The sequence below is a fragment of the Dioscorea cayenensis genome, chromosome 11, assembly GCF_009730915.1.
Source record: "Dioscorea cayenensis subsp. rotundata cultivar TDr96_F1 chromosome 11, TDr96_F1_v2_PseudoChromosome.rev07_lg8_w22 25.fasta, whole genome shotgun sequence".
Classification (NCBI taxonomy): domain Eukaryota; kingdom Viridiplantae; phylum Streptophyta; class Magnoliopsida; order Dioscoreales; family Dioscoreaceae; genus Dioscorea; species Dioscorea cayenensis.
The window spans coordinates 13,658,353-13,683,056 of NC_052481.1; the positions used below are offsets into that span (position 1 = coordinate 13,658,353).

General features: G+C 35.7%; 5 protein-coding genes across 13 annotated transcripts; 2 read left to right on the forward strand and 3 right to left on the reverse strand.

The window, feature by feature from the left end:
* Positions 1–133: 133 nt before the first annotated feature.
* On the forward strand, positions 134–3,728 carry LOC120272156 (pre-mRNA-processing factor 17). The gene is made up of 2 exons (XM_039278917.1): positions 134–2,024; positions 3,295–3,728. The coding sequence occupies exons 1-2, from the start codon at positions 226–228 to the stop codon at positions 3,299–3,301; spliced, it is 1,806 nt and encodes a 601-aa protein (XP_039134851.1). The 5' UTR covers positions 134–225; the 3' UTR covers positions 3,302–3,728.
* A 1,180-nt stretch (positions 3,729–4,908) lies between these two features.
* Positions 4,909–5,850, reverse strand: LOC120271621 (protein MAIN-LIKE 1-like). Its single transcript, XM_039278295.1, has 4 exons — positions 5,399–5,850; positions 5,261–5,317; positions 5,088–5,181; positions 4,909–5,001 (listed from the first exon to the last, which is right to left on the reverse strand). The coding sequence occupies exons 1-4, from the start codon at positions 5,848–5,850 to the stop codon at positions 4,909–4,911; spliced, it is 696 nt and encodes a 231-aa protein (XP_039134229.1).
* A 2,564-nt stretch (positions 5,851–8,414) lies between these two features.
* Positions 8,415–11,947, forward strand: LOC120271944 (choline monooxygenase, chloroplastic-like). Of its 9 annotated transcripts, none has more exons than XR_005540084.1 (6): positions 8,415–8,778; positions 8,896–9,837; positions 9,930–10,036; positions 10,701–10,775; positions 10,854–11,067; positions 11,132–11,947. XR_005540084.1 is itself a non-coding variant. In XM_039278629.1 (4 exons), exons 1-4 carry the CDS (start codon positions 11,087–11,089, stop codon positions 11,670–11,672), a joined length of 303 nt encoding a protein of 100 aa, XP_039134563.1. In that variant the 5' UTR covers positions 11,078–11,086; the 3' UTR covers positions 11,673–11,947. The 9 variants fall into 9 exon arrangements, 2 of the variants coding, with proteins under 2 accessions (XP_039134563.1, XP_039134564.1); XR_005540083.1 differs by lacking the exon at positions 10,701–10,775 and having other exon boundaries at positions 11,132–11,227; positions 11,668–11,947; XR_005540085.1 differs by lacking the exon at positions 10,701–10,775 and having other exon boundaries at positions 8,896–9,019; positions 9,813–9,837.
* A 2,665-nt stretch (positions 11,948–14,612) lies between these two features.
* Positions 14,613–15,704, reverse strand: LOC120271622 (zinc finger BED domain-containing protein RICESLEEPER 2-like). Its single transcript, XM_039278296.1, has one exon. The coding sequence runs from the start codon at positions 15,702–15,704 to the stop codon at positions 14,613–14,615; it is 1,092 nt and encodes a 363-aa protein (XP_039134230.1).
* Positions 15,705–20,620: 4,916 nt separating this feature from the next.
* LOC120272371 (basic leucine zipper 19-like) lies at positions 20,621–24,365 on the reverse strand. The gene is made up of 3 exons (XM_039279194.1): positions 24,225–24,365; positions 23,189–23,923; positions 20,621–20,952 (listed from the first exon to the last, which is right to left on the reverse strand). The coding sequence occupies exons 2-3, from the start codon at positions 23,883–23,885 to the stop codon at positions 20,933–20,935; spliced, it is 717 nt and encodes a 238-aa protein (XP_039135128.1). The 5' UTR covers positions 23,886–23,923; positions 24,225–24,365; the 3' UTR covers positions 20,621–20,932.
* Positions 24,366–24,704: the final 339 nt, after the last annotated feature.

Consider the following 24,704-nt stretch of genomic DNA (forward strand, 5'->3'; position numbering starts at 1 on the left):
GATGAAATTTTTAATTAAATTGTGTAATGCATGTGTAATTTATGCTTTTCATCGGTTATTATTAAAAATTTTCAATTCATCCAATAAAAAATCGCCACGTCAACAAGAATTGCTGCATCCTGTGTTCGATTAGATTGCCGGAAACACTCCTCCACTTAAAAACTAGGGTTTTCTCTTCTCTCCTCCGTCTTCCCCTTCTTCTCTTCATCGATCTCTCCGGCCGCCATGGATCTCCTCCGCAACTACGCCGACAAGAGCGACGACGACGACATTGGGAACGACGCCGGATCCCCGGTGAACCAGCCGGAGAAACCCGCCACCGGAGAAGAACCGGAACCAGAACTAGAACCAGAGGACGAGGATGACTCCTTGTCTCCCCCACGAATCTCTCTACCATCCAAATCGTCAGCTCCTCGTGTTGACGACACGGCCCTCGCACTCTCTGTCGCGGGCGCCGCCCGTGCGCTCAGCGGCCCTCTCGATCCCACCCAGCGGGCCGTCTCCTTCAATCCTACCTATGACCAGCTCTGGGCTCCTATACATGGTCCTGCCCACCCCTACGCCAAGGACGGCGTCGCCCAGGGCATGCGCAACCACAAGCTTGGCTTCGTCGAGGATGCGTCCATCCAACCTTTCCTCTTTGATGAGCAGTACAACACCTTCCACAACTTCGGCTACGCCTCTGACCCCTCTGGCCTCTCCTTCGTCGGTGATCTCCAATCCCTCTCCACCAACAACGCCCTTTCCGTCTACAATATCCCTCAGCAAGAGCAAAAGCGCCGCCGCCTCCAGATGAAGTCCGGTGATGAGGAATCTAAATCCGATCTTGGCCCCGAGGCCGAGAACCCTGCGTCCGAGCAATGGCTTCTGAAGAACAAGAAGAGCCCTTGGTCCGGGAAGAAGGAGGAGCTTCCCACCGAGCTCACTGAAGAGCAGAAGAAGTATGCTGAGGAGTATGCCGAGAAGAAGGCTGAGAAGGAGCGCGGCGGAGAAGGACGAGACCGCGCAGAGCATGCCGACAAGAGCACGTTCCATGGGAAGGAAGAACATGATTACCAGGGGAGATCCTGGATTGCACCCCCTAAGGACGCCAAGCCTGCCAATGAGCATTGCTACATCCCCAAACGCTGGATACACACATGGAGTGGCCACACCAAGGGCGTCTCCGCTATCCGCTTCTTTCCCAAGCACGGCCACCTGCTCCTCTCGGCTGGTATGGATTCCAAGGTCAAGATTTGGGACGTTTTCAATTCAGGCAAGTGTATGCGTACCTACATGGGCCATTCGAAGGCGGTGCGCGACATCTCCTTCTCCAATGATGGTACGAAATTCTTGAGCGCGGGGTATGATAAGCACATCAAGTACTGGGATACCGAAACCGGGAAGGTGATCTCCACATTCTCCACTGGGAAAATTCCTTATGTTGTGAAGCTCAATCCGGATGAAGATAAACAGAACATTCTCTTGGCTGGTATGAGTGACAAGAAGATTGTGCAGTGGGATATGAAGTCCGGGGAGATAACTCAAGAATATGACCAGCATTTGGGAGCTGTGAATACAATCACTTTTGTTGATAATAACAGGAGGTTTGTCACTTCGAGCGATGATAAATCCCTTCGAGTTTGGGAGTTTGGGATTCCTGTGGTTATAAAGTATATCAGTGAGCCTCATATGCATTCCATGCCTTCAATATCTCTTCATCCTAATTCCAATTGGTTGGCTGCTCAGAGTTTGGACAATCAGATTCTGATATATAGTACCAAGGAGAGGTTCCAGTTGAACAAGAAGAAGAGGTTCTCAGGGCACATTGTAGCTGGATATGCTTGTCAAGTGAACTTCTCTCCCGATGGGAGGTTTGTAATGTCAGGAGATGGGGAGGGTAAGTGTTGGTTCTGGGATTGGAAAAGTTGCAAGGTTTTCAGGACTTTGAAGTGTCATGAAGGAGTGTGCATCGGGGTTGAGTGGCATCCATTGGAGCAGAGCAAGGTTGCCACTTGTGGATGGGATGGCATGATCAAATACTGGTATGCTGTTCCTTGCTGCCTTTCATTTTTATTCATATGCCCTTCTTATGATACACCTTTTTTTTTTGGGTATTTTGAAGTTGATTTTGTGGATTTCTAGTTAATCAGTTCTTGTGTTTGTAGAATTGTACTCTGGTTTTCATGTTATTTTGCTGAGGTGTTTATGTTGCTTCCATTTGTAGTTTGTAGTAGCTTTTTTTTTATCATTGATTAAGCTACTACTATTTTTGAGGTATACTTGAAATTGTTAGGACAATTATGAAGCAATTTTATTCTTGCAAATAAAGGAAAATGATTTGTATCTTTGTAGTGACAAATTCTACAATTTGCCAAGTTCTAACTAACTGGTAAGGCGGTGGGATTTGATGCCAAAAATTAACTAATGCTCTATCCTTAAAAGTTAAGCTATTAAGTGAGTGACATTACATTTCTCTTTAGTCAGCATCGACTAATGATTTATCTTATATGTTTAATAGATTTTCAGTCAATTGGCAACCTGAAAGTTAACTGCATGTAGGCGCTTTCAATAGCTTTTCAATCAATTGGCAACCTGAAAGTTAAATGCATGTGGGCCTTTTCAATAGTTTTTAATCAATTGGCAACCTGAAAGTTAACTACATGTAGGCCCTTGACACCTGGCCTGGCGGTTAGGTTTGTGTCTGTCCTTTTCTAAGCAACCTCTTAGATGAACAAGGAAATGGATTTCAGATACAAGTCTTGCCAAGGTTCACAAGATGCTTAGTTTGTGGTCGAATTAATTGCAGTAAACTCGCAACCACAACTTTTATTGAAGTTGCTAACAATAGTACCCATTATTAGAATCTTTTACCTTCATGCTTTGGCAGGTAACAAAGTTATCTGCATGTAAACCTTTAAATTCACTCTCATGGTGAGGTTTGATTTGATTTTACCAATTTCCGAGGAACCTCTCAGATCAACAAGATCAAGAATTTTATATCTATGCGACTATGTTAAGGTGCTCAATTTATCTAGTTGATAATGCCATGGCATTTATGGCAGTGACCTAGCAATCACATTACTTTTTGTCAAAGTTGCTAACATTAGTATTAGTTATTAGAAACTTAAATCTTCTCAAATGGATATATGTAGTTTGTATATATCTCCATGCTTAAATAGTTTCATAACTATAAATTTTCACAAATGAGCATAACACTAGAAAAGCAATCTGAAATTTATTTCATCTTGCCTCATCTAGTTTTGTATATCATGGATGGCTTTTTTAACTCTGAATGTTTTATCTGATTCGCAGGGATTAGCGCAATGGTTACTCAAGGCTCCAGATATGCAACAAAGGTCATTTGATTGCCCAAATGGAGTTGACTCCCCCGAGTCAGGGGATGTTTTCAATGAACAAAATCATGATAATGTGTATCAATTGGAAATTTTCTTGACTTCAACCAATATTTCTTGGCTATGACAACTGCATCCTTTGAGGACCCAAAAGATAAAAGCACAAGTTGGCTGTGACTGAGGGCTGCTAGGGCGATGACATTCAGCTTGTGCAAAAGGACATAATATATTAATATCTGTAAACTTTGTATTTCTATCTTATTTGTTATGTCAAGAAAATCATCTTACAGTTTCAGATCTCCAAGGAGGTGATGTGCCAATGTTTGCGGTTGTCTGTTGTTGATCCAAACTAGTTTTCCAATGATAGTTGAGATTATACTGCATTACTTCTTATATATTTGCTTTTGAGTTGGAAAAGGCTTCTCACTTGCCCTAGCCTTGTGGCCCATGAGCTGAGGGTTTTTTTTTTGGTGATATTTTCCTTGTTGGGAACTTGGGAAGGTGCTTCCATGTTTTCTTTGTATAACAATTTCCTTTTACCTGTAAAACATGAACAAGTATAACATAATTCTTTAAAAAAAAAATAATGGATGGCACAAAGGTTTGTTTTTGAAAAAATAATGTCTATGTCCTTTGGGTTTGTGTTTTTATCATGTTGCTTCTGAAGCTTTCCAAGATTTGGATCTTGCATGTGATGGTATATGTGATTTGTGACAAAACGAATCAATTCTGGCTATTGATACTTGCATAGTTCTGTTTTATAATCTTTAATATTTTTTTATATGTACTTATTATTTTTTTTATCTGTATTGGTGGCATAACACAGTGGTCTGTAACCTTAAATCACGGTTTTTATTTAACATTTTCTGAAGTGCCTACAAATCTGACATGTGGAAAAGGATTGTCTGTCCAATCCAAATAAATATTTTGCCACATCAAATAGGGGCATTTTTTTTTTAAAATATTAAAAAAAAAATATTTACTAAATTACATAAGTTTGAGATTATTTACCAAAATACGTAAGTTGGTGAAAAACGGTAAAATTTTCTCTGTTTTCAGTTAAAAAAATGAAAACAGGAGAAACTCTCCCGTTTTCAAAATTTTATAATTTTTTTTCAAAATTTTTCCTATTTTTTTATTTAAAAAAAATCAAACGGTTGTTTTCTTTTGTATTATCAGGCTTTCTCTGTATTTTTAAAAAAGCAAAAAGCCTTTTGAGGTTTGCATTATTAGGCTTTCTCTGCAAAAAAAGTGTTCCCTCTCGTACGAGGATCCACCAGGTCCTAATCTATCCATAAAAATAATATGGTATTAGTAGTATACCAGTCATAATATTCTACCGACATTGCGTTATTCTTGGCAGGAACATGGAGGCTGAGGCAAAGTGACGCTCTATCTCTCCAATATCCAATCCATCTTCTGTGCATCAATGCCCAATCTGTGTCAATTCTGCCATGAAGATCATGATCATGGGTCGGTCCAATGCAAACTAGATCGAGAGGAACACCTTGGGCGAAGCTAAATTGTCTTGTCACTCGATCTGTTTGGTGCCACTCAACAACTTCGAAGCAAATCAATGATGTAAACGCAGTCCATAAATGTCCGGGAAAATGTCATGTGGCACTTGTGCGATTATCTCGTTCGAATCACAAGGCCGCCATATAAACTGTTCAAAATTATTTACCAAATAATCAACGATTATTAATACCTAAAATATGTGTATGAATTATTAGTTTTTTTTAACAACATTACCTGTTGCATCTCCAACCGATCTAGTAACTGCCTATATATCTTCACATTGTGCTTGTTGCTGCGGCTATCATCATCCACTTCAATATGCGCCCACCTAAAAAATGAGAATGAATTATAATTTCAATGGATTATAATTAAGTGTAAAATGAATCATCAATTTAATTTGCTCTCACCTTCGAGCTAGAGGAAAGGATATGATAGTACGGGTTCGAGAGGATATACTTAAAATCCTGTACCATGCCCATGATTGAAGTAATATCATAGATCTACTGATATTTTTCATATCCTTATTGGATGCACGACATTAAGACCTGTACAAGGTTGCTAGACATCCTGAACCCCAACTGTATCTTCCTACTTCTGTAAAATCCCTCAGAAGTGGTAACCACTTTAGATGAACCCTGTTCTGAGACATATCTTGCATGAGGACACAACCGATAAGCCTTAGGATATAGGCACGTGCATAACATTCTATCTGTCGTTGACCTGCATCGTATGGCAACATGCTAAATGTTTCCTCAAGCCACGTTAGAGTTATACTCTGACTTGTCCTTTGCTCTATCGGTGGGACCACTCTGAGTAACTCTGCACAGACAGCACTTCCTAAGCCGGAAGTCTGCCCGATGACATCGTGGTCGTTAATGGGTAAGCCAAGTAATAGGGCCACATCTTCCAACGTGATTATTGTCTCACCACAGTTAAGGTGGAATATATGTGTTTCAGTTCGCCATCTCTCCACTAATGCGCTCACAAGAGTGGGCATCAATTCGGAAATTACGAATTTGAGCCGTATGATAGAACCTGGCTTCTCTTAAAAGGCCTATGATTTCTGGAGAAGGCTCTACGATAGACACATGTCTACACCTAAGAACCCGATCAGGCTGTAGAAAGTTATAAATTAATCAATTTCACATTAAATGGAAAAATAAAATAGGTTGACTTCAAAAAACTATAAGACACGAAAAAATCATAAATCCGAACATATGTCATCGAAAAATTAAATATGATTAAAGAGTAAACCATAAACATTGGTGTGTTATTTATGTAATACATCATCTATCTAACCTAATAATATAATTATTAATACGATTAATAATTATGAAATAATACAATTATTAATATAAACTAATGACTTAATATAATTTTTAATAAAAAATTAACCTAATAATATACTAGGTTATCTAAATAAACATGCTTCACCATAATATAACAATTATTAATACAATAAAAAATCAACCTAATAATATACTTGGTTATCTAAAATAATGACTTAATACAATTATTAATAAAAAAATAGCCTAATAATATATTAGGTTATCTCAAATAAACATGCTTCAAGGTTAATATAACAATTATTAATACAATTATTAATTATAACATAATAAAATTATTCATAAAACCTAATGACATAATACGATTATTAATAATAAAAAAATTACCCTAAAAATATAGTGGGTTATTTAATTAAACATGATTGAGGTGCTAATAAGATAATTATTAATACGATTAATAATTATGATATAATACAATCATTAATATAATATAATGACTTAATACAATTATTAATAAAAAAAATAACCAAATAACATACTAGGCTATCTAAGTAAACATTCTTCAAGGTTAATATAACAATTATTAATACAATAATTAATTATGACATAATACAATTATTAATAAAAAAATTGCCCTAAAAATATAGTGTGTTATCTAATTAAACATGCTTCGGCGGCTAATAAGATAATTATTAATGCGATTAATAATTATGATATAAAAAAATTATTATGTGAAACTAATGTCTTAATATAATTATTAATAAATAAATAATTTCAACGTTATCTAAGTATACAAAAATATTACCTTTTCTGACAAAATGGATGAAATGTGATCACTCTGTAATCTTAAGAACGTCATCGAAAATTATAAACAGAAATCTCGTACATGTGTAAGTATAAAACACCCGAACAATTAGAACTTGAAATAAGATTAAAATGGGAGAAAATGAGAATGGGGGGAGATAGTATGAAGTGGGAAGTGAGTATTATATAAGAAATAATAATAATAAAATAATTTAACGGATAAATTAATATCAGTTAGTAAAGTGGCTTCTTTTTTGCTTTTTTTAAAAATGCAGAGAAAGTCTGATAATACAAACGGTTGGTTGTTTAGCTTTTTCTTTTTTTAAAAAAATGCAGAGAAAGCCTAATAATGCAAACCTCAAAAAGGCTTTTTGCTTTTTTTAAATGCAGAGAAAGCCTGATAATGCAAAAAGAAAAACAACCATTTGATTTTTTAAAATAAAAAAATGGAAAAACGGGAGTTCATCTCCCTTTTTCATTTTTTTTTATTAAAACAATTATAAAATTTTGAAAACGGGAGAAACTCTCCCGTTTTTTATATTTTTAAAATAAAAAAAATAAAAAAAAACTAAAAACAAGTAAAGTTTTACCGTTTTCCACCAACTTGCATATTTTGGTAAATAATCCCAAACATGCGTAATTTAGTAAATTTTTTTTCTTTTTATAATATTAAAAAAAAAAACCCTTCAAATAAGATATGGATTTATAAAATAAAATATTTTGAACTTTTACCATAAACATGGCCTAAAGGGTAACTTTCCCATCTTATTTTTAATTATTTCAAGGTTGATTTGAGCATGAAATTGAATCCTACGAATAAATACTAACAAAGCATCTGACTTTTTTCTTCTTCTTAAAAGCTGTCATGATTCAACATAGAGAAATCTCAACATAATTAATTAAACATTGAAAACATAAACACAAGTGTGGCATAATTGTTACACGGTTGATGCGATTAACACAATTGATAAACATATGTCATCCATGATTTTTGAAACCTTTGTGTCATTCATGATTATTTTTGAGCATTTGCTGCAAAACATGCTATGAAAATTTGCAGCAAAAAAAAAACTGAAAATAATTTTGCAAAATAAAACGCTCACAAATTTTATACGGAACCCTAATAAACACTACATCATTTTTGGGTTTTAGAAACGGTTAAATTGAGGGGTTTTATAAAACCACCTCTATAATAAAATAAGATATTTTTTCATGTTTTAGAGCCGGTTTAGTTAAACCCTTCTACATTAATTTTGTTTTAAAAAACAATTTAAACCCCCCTCTTCTCTCTCTCTCTCGCCCTAATTCTCCTCTTCATTCTTCGTGCCCACCTCCCAAACCCTCTTTCCTTCTTCATGCCACCCACCCTAATTCTTCTCTTCGTGCCCCCCTCCCGAAACCCTCTTCCCTTCTTCCTGCCACCCACAACCCCGGCCCCACGACAACCCTCTCAGAACCCTCATCCCGTCCGCGGTAACTGCTCTCGCCCTCGCAGCCCTCCTCGGCCGCCCTCTCAAGCCAGCCCTCACCGCCGCCCCCATCTCTCAGTCCGAGACCCTCCCTAAATCCTTCACTGACGATGAGAAAGTCCGTGCACTCGAAGACCACCTCACCTCTGATCCAGACGACATCAAGGCGATCCGATCGCTACTTGAGGTCAAAGTGAAGACCAATCTAACGGCGCATTTCCACGCCATCATCACCTCCATTTCCCTCGCTTTCTCAAGGCATTGAGCTCTGCACTGCTTTTCCCTCGGTTTCCATGGCGAAATTCCCATCTCTGGCAATCTAAACCACCAAGTCTCATACAAAGTGTTTTAGATCTCCTCTGCAAGGTGACATCATAGTGCATTGTTTTACATCATAAGTCAGTTTCAGGCATCTATGAACTTCTTTGTTTGCATTTAGATTGATTTTGGAGATTTATACCTCTAATACTTTTGATCTAATAGGCTAAGGATCTCAGGTGGAAGGCCGAAGTTGGAGATATGAACATGGAGATGCGTTTTTGTGGACACAAACGAGAGGAATGGTATTGATGCGATGAAATCCTAGGGTAAACCTAGTAAAGAATTGGTATAAGTGCGAACTCTGTGATCAGTTGAATCTTTTCATGGGGAATATTAATTTATGATTGCAGGGTGACAGCCACTTTCATATTCTATTTTGAAGAGCATCATCTTTTTAATTGCATTGCTGTATGTAATAGTTTATCAATTGGCATGATCTCTTACTGTTGACTCTGGTTACAATTATGCTAAGTTGTATTTTACTTTTCACATAGCATCAGTCTTATGGTTTTTAGAAGAAATTTTTGTATCTTAACAACTGATGGTTTATAGTTATATGTCAGTGATAAAATCCAAGAGTAAGCATACTAAAGAATTATTAAGTTAAGTGCAAACACTGTGGTTCCATAAGTTGAATATTTTCATGGTAGCATTGATCTCTGTCCTGATGCATGTAATATGTAATCTTTACATTGTGGAAACAGTGTAAAGATTATGGGCTCTTGACGATTTTTCCAATTGCCTCTTGTTGAATGTCTGTTCATTTAGTTACATTTTGTTCCAGTATCATGCTAGGAAAAGTTTTTTCAAGGAGTAGATAATGCATCTCTACTTGTGAAACAAAAGTTTCACTTTTTTTGCATATTGTAAAGATTCTTTTTGGGCATGACAACCTTTAGCAAATGCTAACTGTAATTTACTTATAATCACTTCTCTAGAACTAGGTCTTGTTGCATCTGCTTTTGATAGATTAATCGTTCCTTGAAAACATTAAAAACCAATAATTTGTTTTGATTGCATGTGCGGCTTTTTACTGATGCCGGATAATATGTGATTTGCTTTGGCAACCATGGTTTAAGTCCTCCATTTGGCTAGACCTCTATGGTAAGTGTTTTTGATTTTACTCTTAAAATATAGTTTTAACCATGTTTTATTAGATATCATTTCTGAAACAATGTTCTTGATTCTTCTTTTAGATTCCGGAATTAGAAGTTGCCCACCCTTTGTCTTTGATTGAAAGAGCTATGGCTATTGCTCTTGCTGTGTCCCTAGACACTGACTATTTCTCCAAGGGCTATGGCTGGTGAGCCTAGTTATCTTATTTCATATTATTTACATTTATTTGTTTTGTTTTTCCTTTTTAGTGTGTTCTCTGAATCACATTTCAGTTTGCAATTTCTTATATTGTTGTACAAGTATGGAATGAATGCTTTGAAGGTTATTATATTACTTGTGCATCATTTTGTTGACTTTTGTTTGAATGCCAAGAGCTTAATCCATGAGAGTTATGAAGTATTTTTTTTTTCCTATTAGATTTGGTGTGCCACTTGTTTTTTATTAATTGGTTGGTTTCTACTATTGCTGTCTTGGATTTGGTCATATATGATTATTGTCTGTTAGTTTTTTTATGCCAAGCTTCATTGATTTTGCTTGCATATAGTGATCCTTTTTCAGAAGGTTTGGATTGAGGTTGCTAGTTAAGCGAGACACTAAGTTTGAGCATCTGGTTAGCATTTTGCTTGCAGCTAAGTTTTAGATAGTTTAGGCTTTGGTTGTTTGTTTAATTGAACAAGTAATCCAACTTAATTTACCTTGGTTGTGGACGGATCTGAGGTGAAGCCATTATATCTTGTTGTAGCCACAAGGAAAAAAAAACTTAATTTACTTTGTCTAGATACAAGCATATGTTGTATGTACTTTGTCTGGATATAAGCATATCTGTAAATAGGTATGCTTATGTTTCACAGGGATGGACTTACATATTAAATGGGCCACTCTTGAATGCTAACAGAATGGCAGGGATTCAGAAATTCAACGAAGATGTATAAATATATAGATACGTTTAATTCTCAAGGCAAACTATATTGGTTTTCTAACTGATGTTCTTTTATGGATTATAGGACTTTGGGTTAGTACCTATCACCTTAGCTACATGGGGACCTTTTGTTCGGATAAATTTGGACAAAGATGTACCATTTCATCAAAAATCAACTACAAAGAAAGTGGAGTATGAATGGCTTGGGGATGGTTCAGAAATAATGAGCACCAACTTGAATTATTTATCAGTAAAACATGTCTGGAGGCGAGAATATGTCATTGATTGGTAATTGGAAGGTATGTTCCTCATGTGTTGATGAGTTTATCTTCTGTAAATGAGTGTATGGTATTTTTCATGCAGGTTTACTGTAATAATTTTTTAGATGGCGGCTATCATGTTCCTTATGCACATAAAGGTTTTTCGTCATCTCTCAACCTGAACACATACACTACCGAGGTACAAAAATCTTATGAATTAACATGAAACAATGAAATAAAAATTCATCACAGTCGCCTATTTTAATTAGTTCTAGTAGGTTTATGATAAGATTATTGTACAAAGATGTGAGAGTGCTTCCACAAACGACAATAAGCTCAGATCAGATGCATTTTATGCATTTGTTTACCCAAACTTCATGGTTAGCAGGTATATATGTGTGTGTATAATATCATAAATGTTAAAAATTAGTGCATTTATCTTTACGAATGCTTAGAAGCTCATCTAATCTGTAAACAGGTATGGTCCTTGGATGGAAACAAACTTAGTTCTTCCAATGGCTTCTAGTAAATGTCTAGTGATTTTTTATTATTTACTTTTTCTGATTTTTTATTTATATTAAATGCACGGCACTACTCTTACTGCCACATTCTGCTGTTTTGCCTTATTCATCTTAACAGGTTGATGATCTGATCGGTTCTATTAGAAAGCTTTTCGTGTTCCCAGCAGACAAAAAAATAAAGAGCAGTCATTGAAATGACGATCACCACATCGGTTTTGGACATTTGCTTGTTACTCAGCTTTTGATAAATGTCAGTTTAACAGCAAAAGTTAGCAACTGGGATTTGTCAAGCTGGAGTTGCTACTAACTCTATCCATGTGGATGGCATTTTGAGGTGTTTTGCTTCCTATGTGAAAATTTTATCTGTATTGCATTATATAGGCAACAAAAGAGCTGTGTTTATTATCTGAAACTCTTCTGAGTTGATGAAATACAATTATTTTTCTTTAAAAGTCTATTATTTGATGTTGTTGTTCTAAAGGTTTTAGAAATGATCAAGTGAAACTTGGCTGCCAATGCAGTTTTTTTTTTTTGAGAAATATGGAATTCAATTAAAATGTGGGTTTTTAATTGATTAAAAAGTAGGTTTTTAATTGATTAAATAATATATATTTAATTAAAAGCTAATTATTAGGCATGCTTTTGAGGGGGTTATAACTGCCTCTAAAACTATAACTAGAGTTTTAAAATTTTAATTGTAGAGGCGATTATAACCGTCTCTAAAAATATGAGTGTTGTTAAAACCTTATTTATTGTAGAGGTGGTTATAACCACCTCTAAAACTATAACTAGAGTTTTATAGCTAAAATATCTTTCGAGGCGGTTATAACCGCCTCTAAAAATATGAGTGTTATTACCTTATTAATTGTAGAGGCGATTATAATCACCTCTAAAACTATAACTAGGGTTTTGTAGCTAAAATATCTTTCGAGACGGTTATAACCGCCTCTAAAAATATGAGTGTTGTTAAAACATTGTTAATTGTAGAGGCGGTTATAACCGCCTCTAAAAACCGCTTCTTTAACTATTAATTTACCCAACGGTTGTATCAAACCGACTCTAAACTCTAGAGCCGGCTTAATACGAGCCGGTTTAGAGGCGGGTGAAAAATTCACCGCTAAAGCTATAGAGGCGATTTTAACCGCCTCTATAGGTCATAAAAACCGCCTCTAAAGCTCTTTTTTAGTGTAGTGAAATTAAGGTAAAAATTATGGACTACGATAAAAGACTTATACCAAGTAAGAAAATTAGGAGTAATAATTCTCTCAAATTATAAGAAAAAAAATCAAATATATTCCCTCTTATAATTAGAGGAAAATGACCAACTCCCTAATATTTTTATTTTTTCCTCACTCACTACTCCCTCACTCTCACTTCCTTCTCTTACACTTAGTGTGATCTGGGAGCTTCATCTCTTGCCTATTTATAGGAAATAGTTGAATGAGATTAGAGAGTTTAACCATCAATTGACTCACCCAATCTTAACTTAATCTCATCACACACATTTCTCACATGCAGCCGTCTTGGTGTTGACTGCTTATGCCCATAATTTCTTGTTTAAGCCTGCAATTCTCATTATTGCTATTATTTTTTTCAATAGAGTCATGTTCATTTACTTTGTCATTCCATTTTATTGAGAAGTATATACTGTAATGAACTGTCTTGTGATACCTTCTTACTTACATAATTCATCAAATTTTTTATCATTGTATTGTCTTTCATTGGTTGTCCTCAGGCATTTGATCTTTTCTTTAGATTCAAGCTCGAACAACGCTTTGTAAAATTTAAAGACTGGAAATATATCTGTCATCCTCTTGATTAGGGGTGTAATCGATCGAGCTCGAGCCTAGTAGTAGCGAGCTCGAGTTTGAGCTCGACTGAATATTCGGTACTCGATACTCGGCTTGAGCTCAATCGAGTATTCATTTTATAACTCGAGCTTGACTCGGTACACAAATTGAGCTACTCGAGCTCGCTCGACTAAGCTCGAAAAGGCTGAACATGACCAATAATATTATGCTCGAGCTCGAAAGTTTTTCCCATTGATTTTAATCAAAACAAGATAATCTATTTTTGTCCATCCGTTCTAAAATGACCACATTCTAAAATTTTTTAAAGACAACAAACACAATTCAAATTTGACCAAATACAAGAACTAGAATAATAACATTCTATAATTTTTCAAAGATAAACAAATACATTCATATTTGACCAAATGCAAGTATGCAACATCAACTAAAACAACAACATTCCAAAATATTGTTAAAAAAAACAAATAGAACTCATACTTAATCAAAATACAACAAATAGAACAATTATAACACAAGTCCATAGTTAATAAGTCCGAGTAAAACAAATAAAAAACAAACAAGTGTGAATACAATTCATTGACAACAAACAAATAAGTCCATAGATATTAAGAAAACAATCAATCCACCATCAACATCCACCATCTCAAGAATATATTTTCTTGAATGTGAGGGTTTGGTCCAATGTTTCCATCAAACCTATACAAAATTACAAATGAGTAATTAGAAAACAAATCATTTTAATCATTGATGATAAAAAAAATAAAGATGGACAAACTTAAATGTTACTTACATGCAAGCATAATTCTTCATACCATTTTAAAACTTGAGCTTCAAGGTATTTCAAGTGAAATCTCAATTGGTTTCTTCTCTTTCTAATATATACAAAGTGAACAAAGAATAGTCAAAAATTACATTAAAGCAAGAAAAACCATGAAAAATAAAAAAAAATTATATTAAAGAAAGAATAATTATAAACTCACTTTGTTTTTCTTCTTCACTCCATGATGATTTTGACACCAATCTCCTCCACAAAGCAATGCTTGCACTGTCTCAAGAGCCAATGAAGCACGATAAGTGTCAATCACTCTACCGCCTGCACTAAAAGTAGCCTCTGAAGTCACTGTAGTGATAGGAATAGCAAGTATGTCACGAGCCATTCTAGACAAGATGCGATATTTTAAAGTACTTCCCTTCCACCATTCTAAAGCATTAAATTGATTAGAATCTCCTTCAAAAATAAAACAACCTTCAGCTAATATGTATCCAAATCTGACTGTTGTGGCGAGGCTTTTTCAATAGATTTCACATAACTTGAAAATTCGGACCAACCTGACGAGTCTTTGCCATTATTACTAACATCATCATTATTATGCATTGGAGTTTCACCACTATGCTCATTGCCATGTTGATATTCACGAACATATTCTTCATAAATCTCATGTAGAGCTTCTCGAACTTTAGCAATATTTTCTTTTGCTTCTCTATCGGAATACATCCTTGAAAAAGTGAAATCAACAACCCTCATTTTGCATCTTGGATCCAAGACGGCGGCCACGGACATAAGCAAATTGCATTTCCCCCAATATTTATCAAATTTAGCCTTCATTTTGCCAATCATTGCTTGAATAAACTCATCTTCATCATTGGCCCTTTCGTCTAGCAACATTTTCACATGATAGACTTCATTGAGAAACAAGTTGGAAGTTGGATAATCACTACCAAATATAATTTTTGTGATGGCATTGAACACTTCTAAAATCTCATATATTTTCTCCACCTTTTCCCAATCTTCAGGGCATGGGAAACATTGATAAAGGATTGTCCGATCTTTAAACATTGGAAAAACATCTTTAAATTTTTTTGCAACTGATAGCATTTCAAATGTTGAATTCCAACGTGTCTTACAATCAAGAATAAGTTTTCGCTCCGGCAATTGTAGTTGTTGCACAATATCAGAAAATGACTTCAATCTTGCTTCACTTTGATTAATAAACTTCACACTTTCATGAATATCTTCAATTATTTCTTCAATTTCAGAAATGCCATCTTGCACCATGAGATTAAGAATGTGTACACAACAACGAACATGAAATAACTTTTCTCCACAAAGCAACCTCTTAGTTCTTGAAAATGTGTCTTTAAGAATCTGAATTGCCACATCATTGCTTGAAGCATTATCAACAGAGATAGTAAAAACCTTGTTCTCAATTCCCCACTCCTTCAAACACTTAAAGATACAATCGGTAATCTCAACACCATGACGAGGAGGTGGAAGACGAACAAAATTGATAACGCGCTTTTGCAATCTCCAATTATGATCAATAAAATGAGCTGTTAAGACCATATACTCGATCTTTTGATTGCTAGACTTCCATAAATCTGTTGTCAAGCTTATCTTGCTAACATTCTTGAGCAATGTCTTCAATTTTTTTTTCCGGCTTCATAAACTTGCATACAATATTTCTTGATAGTAACCCGCGACACTTTTTCCCACTCAGGCATTCCACATCTTTGCATCATATTAAAACTTTCCTCTTCCATTACTGAAAAAGGATGCTCATGCATCAATATTTAATGTGCAGCTGCTTATCTCATTATTGCCATGTCAAACTTGCCATTTGTGAGAGCCGGTTGCATTTCAACATCACCATTACCTCCTTGTACAGGTTGGAAAGAAATCCTTTGTTGTTGATTTTGGTAAATTTTTCTCTTCATGCAAGTTGACAAGTGCCTTTTAAATTGAGTTGTACTTTTGCTAGCATTTATAGCCAACTTCCTCTTGCAATGAATGTATTCTCCTTTTTTAGAACCATCAGGAAGATCAATTTCTTTAAACTCCAACCATACACTTGAAGTCTTGGCCCTTTTTTTCTCATTAGCTTCATCTTCTTCCTCCTCACCAAAGTCAACAACATCACAATCCTTTCTAGTTTGATCAGTGCTTTTATTTGCATTCCCATCATCACCATCAAAACTTTTGCTCATTGAAAAATCACCTTCCAACAAGGCCCAACTAGTTGATGAATTCGTTCCGGGTTGAAATGGTGTAGATGAGAAATTTGGTGTGCTTGATGACATGTTGCCTATCACAATAAACAAATAAACAAACAAACAAATAAATAAATAAATAAGCCTAATAATCAAACATATAAATAAAAAACTAGCTTAAAAAAAAGGATTTAATATAGCATGAAACATGCCATTTTAGATAAAATTGTTGTTGATGTAGCACTCATAGCTCCAAGCTGTTAGATGAATACACACATGATGTAGCATGATAAATGTTGGCCAATTAACATTTAATACATATACATATTCTTTATGATAAATGTTGCTGATGTAAGTGGGTGGTGTATGTTGCTTAGTGGACGTTGTGTTTGGTAAGTCACGCACGTTGTCCTGTTTGCATGGAGTTTTGAGACAAATATTGTATTTAACTCTATCAATTTATCTATAAAGAGATCTACAGAGTGAGTGTAAAGTAGTTGTGATTCTGGTTTTGGTTTCCATGTTTTTAATTAGTTTGGAAATTTATAGATGAACATTATTGAATGTTATATCTGTCATCATACTGTATCAATCTCTTTTTAGAGTTTGATACAGTAAATCAAATAATTCCAATGTGAACTCTAAATAACCATTCCATTATTCTGATTTCTCTGTGAGGTTCAAATAATTCACTATAGATAGATTGCCTCAGCAAAGAGAAAGGATGACAAAAACAAACTAGTAAAATTCATTTTACCAGCCTAAAAGTACAGCAAATTCTTTAAAACTTCAAAAAAACATGTTAATGCAAGCCAAATCCTTAGCAACTAGTGAAATTTAATCAAGATAAAAACCAAGATTACTGATATGGAAACATTCAGACAACCAAAGGATACAACATCCACAAAAAAAATCAATTCGACATCAAATCTTTCTCTCAAAAATAAAAGATGGGAAAGGAAATAAAAATAATCAGAGATATTCACATAATTGAAATTATAAAATCAATGACTACCTAAGGTCGTTGCACAGCCTGCACTTGAAGTTGGAGCTAATTTCAGTCAGCAGCTTCCCACTCAATCTCTCACAATTATGATGACAAAGCTCATGGAGAAAAGCCCTATAGTGTGGATTGGGCACGAGGAAGGCGGGGCACAAGTTGGGGACGAGGAAGGCGCGCAACCTAGTACCTTCTCAACAGCATGAAGAGCAGCATCATGGCTACCAACTCCAGCTCCAATAATCACCAAATCATAATCAAAACCCTTGGAAGCACTACCGTTGCTGGAAATGGAAGCAGTCACCATCCGCGAAACGGACCTCTAAATCCTCCCCGATCCAAAGGTTAGGGTTTTTTGAAAGGGGGTGGCGGCTGGCGGACAGGCAGAGGCAAACCAAGAAAGAAAAAAAATTTGATAATATATCTAATATTATATCTAATATTATTTTCAAAGGATAAAATGGTAATTTTATAATATATGCAATATTATATATATATATACATATGTGCTCGATTAGGCTCGCGAGCACTCGAGCCAAGTATCAAAATACTCGAACTCAGTTCGATCGACTACTCGAGCTACTCGAGCTCGACTCGACCGTGACCGAGCCGAGTTTGAGTTTTTGCCGAATCGAGCCCGAGTAGCTTGCGAGTAGAGGTGTATCATTTACACCCCTACTCTTGATAGGCTACACTCACATTTCCTGGAATAGTCATCAATGAATGAGACAAAGTAAGTTGCTTCTCCCAAGGACGTAATTTTGGTGCTTGTCAATTCTAGAATTACTTTGCTTCTAGAATTTAATGCACTGAATAATAATCTATCACAATGCAATGCTCACAAAAGGGTAATGATAACTTTGTGTAACCTAAAAGTATTCTTTGCAAGAATCTTCATTCCTTGCTCAAACATATGTTCAAGTTTCTTGCGCCATGTCATTGTACATCTTTCATTTGGACTACTTGTGGCAACTGATACTTCTTCTTCTTCTTGCAAAGTCTCCCCTCTCAACATGTACAAATTTGCAGCTATTCTATCTTCTTTTGTACATACAAGCACACCTTGAATTACTTTCATGATCTTATTCTAAACTTCAATTTTACAGTCAAGATCATTGAGTTTCTCTATAGACAACAAGCTCCTCAAGTCCTCCATATGCCAGATTTTTTTTCATCTTGATAATGATAATACCAACGATCTTTCAAAGCTTAATCATTGCAGTTGTACACAGATTCGCTAAAGATAGGTACAAAGTGATGGAACTATTCTCTTAGAGATGTCATATGAAAAGTAGTTGCTGAATCAAGAAGCCATACATTAGTAAATCTTCTCCCAATAGTGTTACTATTTCACATACCACTGTATCTCCATCATTTGAAGTGTTTGTAATATTTCCTTGAGAATAGGAATCTTTCTTATTTAGATCCAATGATCCTTCTTCAAGTGACCTTTCTTACCACAATTATAGCACTTGAAAGCCTTCTTACTCCTTGATTTTGATCTGCCATGATTGTGGCTCTCACTTAGGCCACGTTCTGTTGATCTTTCTCTCGTCACCGTCAAAGCCTCCACTTGTTGCAAACTTGCCAACCTATTTTTCTTATTTTTGCGCTGACTTTCTTCCTTCAAAACAGCAGCTACAATGTCATCAAAGACTAGAATGTCCGTTGGGACATTATTTGTTAGGTTGATGATTAGTTGGTCATACTAATCAGGTAGATTTTGGAGTAAAAGTTCTACACGCTCAGTTAACTCTATTGCATATCCCAATGATATGAGTTGGGAAAATAGAATATTCAGTCAGCTCAAGTGCTCCATCACCGAAGTGGATTCCGTCATATGTAGAGTATAGAGTTCCCTCTTAAGGAAAATTTTATTGGAGAGTGACTTAGCCTCATATAACTTAGTGAGGTAATCCTAAATCTCTTTCGCCGTCTTCTTCTCCTCTATGGCTGATAATATTCTATCAGCTAGTGCCAAATGAAGATTTGCAATAGCATTCTCGTCTATTTCGTTCCACTTATCGTCTTTCATCTCAGCTGACCTTTCACTAATGGCCGCTAAGCAATTATCATTCATCAAGATTGTTTTCATCTCTAGCACAATGAGAAATTACTTCCGTTAAATTTTTCAATTTCATATCTAATCGCTATTACTTTTATTACAAACTGCTTCAAGAACAATAACTAGTTCTTTCAATGAATAAATAATAATCTAACTTATTTTTCTAATATAGAGAATCCACTTATAGTAACAACCACAGGACATGCGATAAATAGACATACATACCCAAACTTGGTTCCAATACTACTTCTTGTGAAAATAGAATGTATGATAGAGTAATGTCAAAGCATGAAAATGAAAATAGTACAAAAAATAAAAAGCTCACAGATTTTTCAAAAAAAAAAACCCTAATAAATTAGGGTAAAACCACAAATAAAAATAAAAAACATTCACTCAGTGAGGAAAATTAGGGGTAAACAAATCTAATCTCTTTTAATAAGAGGAAAATAATCAACTCTCTAATATTTTTATTTTCCTCTCAAACTTTTCCCTCACTCTCACTCCTTTCTCTTTCATGTGGTGTGTGATCTTGCAGCTTCATCTCTTGCCTATTTATAGGCAAGAGTTGTATGAGATTAGAGAGTTTAATAATCAATTAACTCACCCAATCTTAACTTAATCACACCACACATTTCTCCCATGCAGCCGTCTGGTTGGTGAGCCGAGAACTTTGACTAACAAAACATACTACACGACCAAACCCAAATTCACATGACTTGACACAAATTACAAACCGCACTTGCAAAGAATAATTAGCCAATGCAGATTATCTCAGGAAGTAGGAGGAGCCAAAACATCAATGAAAATACAGAAAAATCAGAAGATTTTTTAAATGCATGCCATTGTTGCTACTTATGCAATTTTGATTTTTTTTTTCTTTATTTTTTTTTTTTAATTTTTAATCCATGGTAACATTGACACATAATTTACAAGTTCACCAATATAAACATATGACCTCGTTTCTAACCAAAGTGAACCAAAACACAAATGTCCAGGTATTTAACAATATAGAAGCACATGAACTAAAGGTTAAAATACACAGCCCAAAAGTTCATTTCAGCATCAAATATTAACCTGCATATCAGAAACCAGTGGGATAAAAGAATGTAAAATAAACCACATTCTCACCCATGAACTGATAATCTATAGACCTTAGATACCGCAAACATCCGGCACAATATAATATAACTGTTGCGAACAATACACCTAAAACAACAAACTCTCAAACCACTTGATTTCTGCAAATAAGATAACTAAGAGTGTCCATTCTGTACACAACTTCAGTCTGCAAAGTGAGATCACCAAAATAAATAATTACTTGCCCACAAACAAAATACTAGGAAAAAAAATATAAAAAAATTAATTGGAACAAGTTTGTTAACTAGCACCGGGAAAATATAAACAAAAAAAAAAAAAGATTCATGGGAAACGTGAATGCAGCTCCGCTGAACTCTGTTGAACTCCTCGAGTCCTAGTTAATCAGCAGATGAAGTCAGAGCAGCTCATGTCTAATAAACAATCAGCCCTCTGCTCCAGCCCCTAAAGAAGAAAATCCAAGGTTAAAAATGTTTTGCCAGAAGGCATGGCAAAAATGTAAATTACATAAACAAATCTAAACAAGGAATGCAAGAATTGAATGGTAGATACACCACAGCATAAAAGCTCGCCAATCATTAATTTATGACAAGGATTTCTAACATAAAAGCTACTACCATTTCTCCACGAAAATGACATAAGTGTATGTATATAGAGATATATCAGTTCATCACTTGGCCATGGAAAATCAAAAGATCTCATGAATGCATCTCATGCGTTCATATATGGTGCAATTCCAATGAAATCAATTAGTTAACTTCAGACTTCCAAGGAAACCAAATCAAAAGAAAAACTAATTATTTTACACAAAAGTGCAGGACAGAAATCACTCAGCAATGGTTGGATCACATTTTATGAACTATTAGCTAATTACTTTAAATGTACTCAAGTTATCAACATGTGCATTTCTAGACGTGTCTCAAACAAATCGATGAAGGATAAGCATTAAGTGCTAAAAACTGTAACAGAAACTGTATAATTTAAGCAATCGTGTGTCAGCTCTTATAGCACTAATGGAATGGATAGCATGGACATCCACAAAAAATTTCGATGAGATAGAACAGCCTATAGATGGTTCATCAATTCCTACCTTTAAAGCAATAGACTTCATCCAAACACTAAACACACAGTGGACTTTGTCTATAAGGTGGCAATACAAACATAAGAACACACTATTTAGATGCTTTTCTATTTATGCACCAAAGCAGATTAAAAAAGGCAATAATTATATCAGGAAGATAACGTAAATATAGATTAAAATAATGATGAAAATATAGAATTTTGTGCAATGGAGGATACCAATAAAAGCCTTCGGCCACTAACCGACTAGGATTTGTACATAATACCTTTGCATTCATCCAAGACAGATCAAAGAAACAGAGCCAATGCTGATCAGAGGGGGAGAATAACAATGTACAGATAGAAGATATCATACATTAACATAAGTTTATAGACACTGCTATAAGAGAGGATAAAAACAAATAAATTATGCCTGCACAACTAAATGATACATCTTAGGAACAGATGCTCCCTTTCTTGTAAAGAAATATGGTAGGGCCAAATGCATTTAAAGATTGCAAATTTAAGCTAGAACAGTAGAACTCCATGGTTACACAAAGCTAATAACCCCTCAGTTTGTGGTTGTTTCAAACTTTCACAAACACTATAACAGATTATCTTAAAACTTCGCTCTCCCATTTGAACGAGACAACCACTTCTGTGTGTCTCAATGGCAAAGCAATAACAAAAGGGAAAAGGAGAAGACAAGGAATAAGAAGAGGTTTACATTATAGAAGCCGAGTTGTGCAAAACAAGTAGTCTGTTTCCAGAAAAAGAGGTGTTTAGGCTTCGAAGGATTCGTTCCACAAATGTGTTAAAATAGAAAACGACTTTTAAGTGTATGATAACATGGATAATAAACCTTCTACCATGACAAATGATGAAAATTCAGTAAAGTTGATGAGGTTGTCACCATGAAAAGGACATAGCCACCGCTGAAATTAGATCAGACACAATCAAAAACAAAGATGTAATAACAAAAAATGAAATGTTCCAAAATTAACAAGAAAAGAACTTTCTACTGTTTGAATTCCTTGGTTTAAGAATATATATTAGCTTGATAATGTGCACAAGGATGATAGTAGCAAGAATTTAGGAACAGAATGAAAAAATCTGCCAGCTTGCAGAGCTGAGGAACATTAATCTACATATGTACGGCAGCGTCAGAGACACAACTCCCAAAACACAATCTAAAGTATTTAAACAGGACACATGGACAACAAAGAGGACTTGCATAAAGTTAGGATGGCACTACCCTGCAAAAAGATAGCCACAAAAGGGATCCAAAGGAGCGCTATATCAAAGGAAGGTGACAAAATTGGATGAGAAACTTGAAAGCTAATCCACGAAAGCAAGCACACACAAAAGATCCTAAATTTCAGAGCTTTTTTACAAACTGGCTAAGATCCAAAGTAGATGTAACAAGCAGATCATTACCAACACGTGCATTGTATAAGTAAAAAACTAAACGTTTCCCCTCTGTTGACAAATAACCAAGATTTCCCACTTCCCTCTTCAAAATTTCTTTAAATTCTCAAACACAACATGCAATGAGAAAAGATATCAATTCCAAAACCAATAAAAGCATACAGAACGTAGAAAGAAAGGCAGTTCTCCATACCCTTGCCCTCATTTGCATCAGGACAGCCACGGCCACATCCCAAAAACTCTGATCCCGAGCTGAAGTTGCCCATGCACTGAACACTCCCCATCTCACAAGCACTAAATCCCTGCCCATTCACAACGCCATTATCGACCCCCGGCTTCCCTTGCAAACAATGCACTTGATCATCACACCTCAATTCACAGGAATTCAAGACATGAGCACCAGACATCAAGTTCCCCGGCGCCACAGGCTTCTGGTAAGGAAAAGAGCCAATTTCACCTTCAATCCTCCCTCTAATATCCACAAGCAAGCAGCGAAGCCGGAGAACCTCGGCTTCCAGGGCGGCCTGGCCTTGAAGCCTCCTCATAAGCTGTTGATTGAGAGTTCTCAGCTGGACAACCTCGTCCTCCAGAGAGGCAGCACGGGCCTTCTTCTTCTCGCGGTACTTGCGCACAGCCTCACGGTTTCCAAAGGGGCGCTTCTTAGAGGAGCTCTTCTCGGCAGATTCGACGCCCGGGTCGTCGGACGAGACGGCTGGGACGATCTGGGTGTGGACATGGAAGCAAGTGTGGGTGTGGGAGAGATCGGGGCCGGGAGGGTTGCAGGTGTGGGTGTGAGTGCAGGCATGGTGATGGGTGGTGTCCTTTGGGAAGTCATTGAGGAAGCTCTCGATCACCTCTGGGTTGGAGAAATCGAGGTCGGCGTCGTCCATGGATCGGCAAGAGATTCTTCAAGGATTCAGCGATCGATCTGGGACGAATTGAGATGAAAAGGGAATGAACTTTTTGAGAATTTTCAATCGGATTTCACCATAATGGAAGACAATCCCTCGAATTGGGACAATTTTTTTGGAATTTTCAGAAGAGATAGGATCAAAACTTGAGATTTTTATCTCAAAATGGAAGGAAAAATTATGAAAAATGTCGGAAAATTTCTTGAAAATAGCGAATTTTAGGGGTGAGTCAGCAAGGACAAACAAAATTTAAAAAAAAAAATAATAAAAACGAAAATGAAATGAAATGAAAAAAGGGAGAGAGATGGATTGAAGAACCTTTCGCCGAATCAAAGCTTGAATTTGGGGAATGGAGAATAGGGTTGGAGAACAAATTGAAGGGGCGGAGAAACCCTAGAAAGTGATCTCTGGAGGAGTTTCTTTGGTTGAAACTGGAAAGTGAATCTTACGAATTTTTTTTTTTTATTATTTTGAATATTATTTTTTTAAAATTTCTGAATTTTTGACCATCTTTTTTTCGTTCATTAAATTTATTTAATTTGCTTATAATATAAATTTGAAAAAGAAATAGAGAGAGAACCGGGCTTAATCCAGCGGTTCTCACGTGCCTTGTAATTAGAGGGTTTCCACATGCCTTATATCAGATGGGTTTTGAGTTCCAGATCCCAGCTCGGAAATATGCAGTTGTTACATTACGGGAAGATTTCGTTTTAAGAGGTGGTTCAAATCACTTTAACATTAATTTGTGTGGAAGGTACTTATTATTTTTACTAGAAATTAAAAAAAAAAAATTGAAAA

Bases quoted from the DNA above. Each gene is read 5' to 3' on its own strand.
- LOC120272156 (XM_039278917.1), top strand. From the start codon at position 226: ATGGATCTCCTCCGCAACTACGCCGACAAGAGCGACGACGACGACATT.
- LOC120271621 (XM_039278295.1), bottom strand. From the start codon at position 5,850: ATGCCCACTCTTGTGAGCGCATTAGTGGAGAGATGGCGAACTGAAACA. The intron at 5,182-5,260 runs GTGAGAGCAAAT...CTCATTTTTTAG, and splicing joins TCCTTTCCTCTAGCTCGAAG to GTGGGCGCATATTGAAGTGG. The intron at 5,002-5,087 runs GTAATGTTGTTA...AATTTTGAACAG, and splicing joins ATCGGTTGGAGATGCAACAG to TTTATATGGCGGCCTTGTGA.
- LOC120271944 (XM_039278629.1), top strand. From the start codon at position 11,087: ATGAGTTTATCTTCTGTAAATGAGTGTATGGTATTTTTCATGCAGGTT. The intron at 11,228-11,306 runs GTACAAAAATCT...TAGTTCTAGTAG, and splicing joins TGAACACATACACTACCGAG to GTTTATGATAAGATTATTGT. The intron at 11,417-11,506 runs GTATATATGTGT...ATCTGTAAACAG, and splicing joins CCAAACTTCATGGTTAGCAG to GTATGGTCCTTGGATGGAAA.
- LOC120271622 (XM_039278296.1), bottom strand. From the start codon at position 15,704: ATGGTCTTAACAGCTCATTTTATTGATCATAATTGGAGATTGCAAAAG.
- LOC120272371 (XM_039279194.1), bottom strand. From the start codon at position 23,885: ATGGACGACGCCGACCTCGATTTCTCCAACCCAGAGGTGATCGAGAGC. The intron at 20,953-23,188 runs GTATGGAGAACT...TTTCTTCTTTAG, and splicing joins TGATGCAAATGAGGGCAAGG to GGGCTGGAGCAGAGGGCTGA.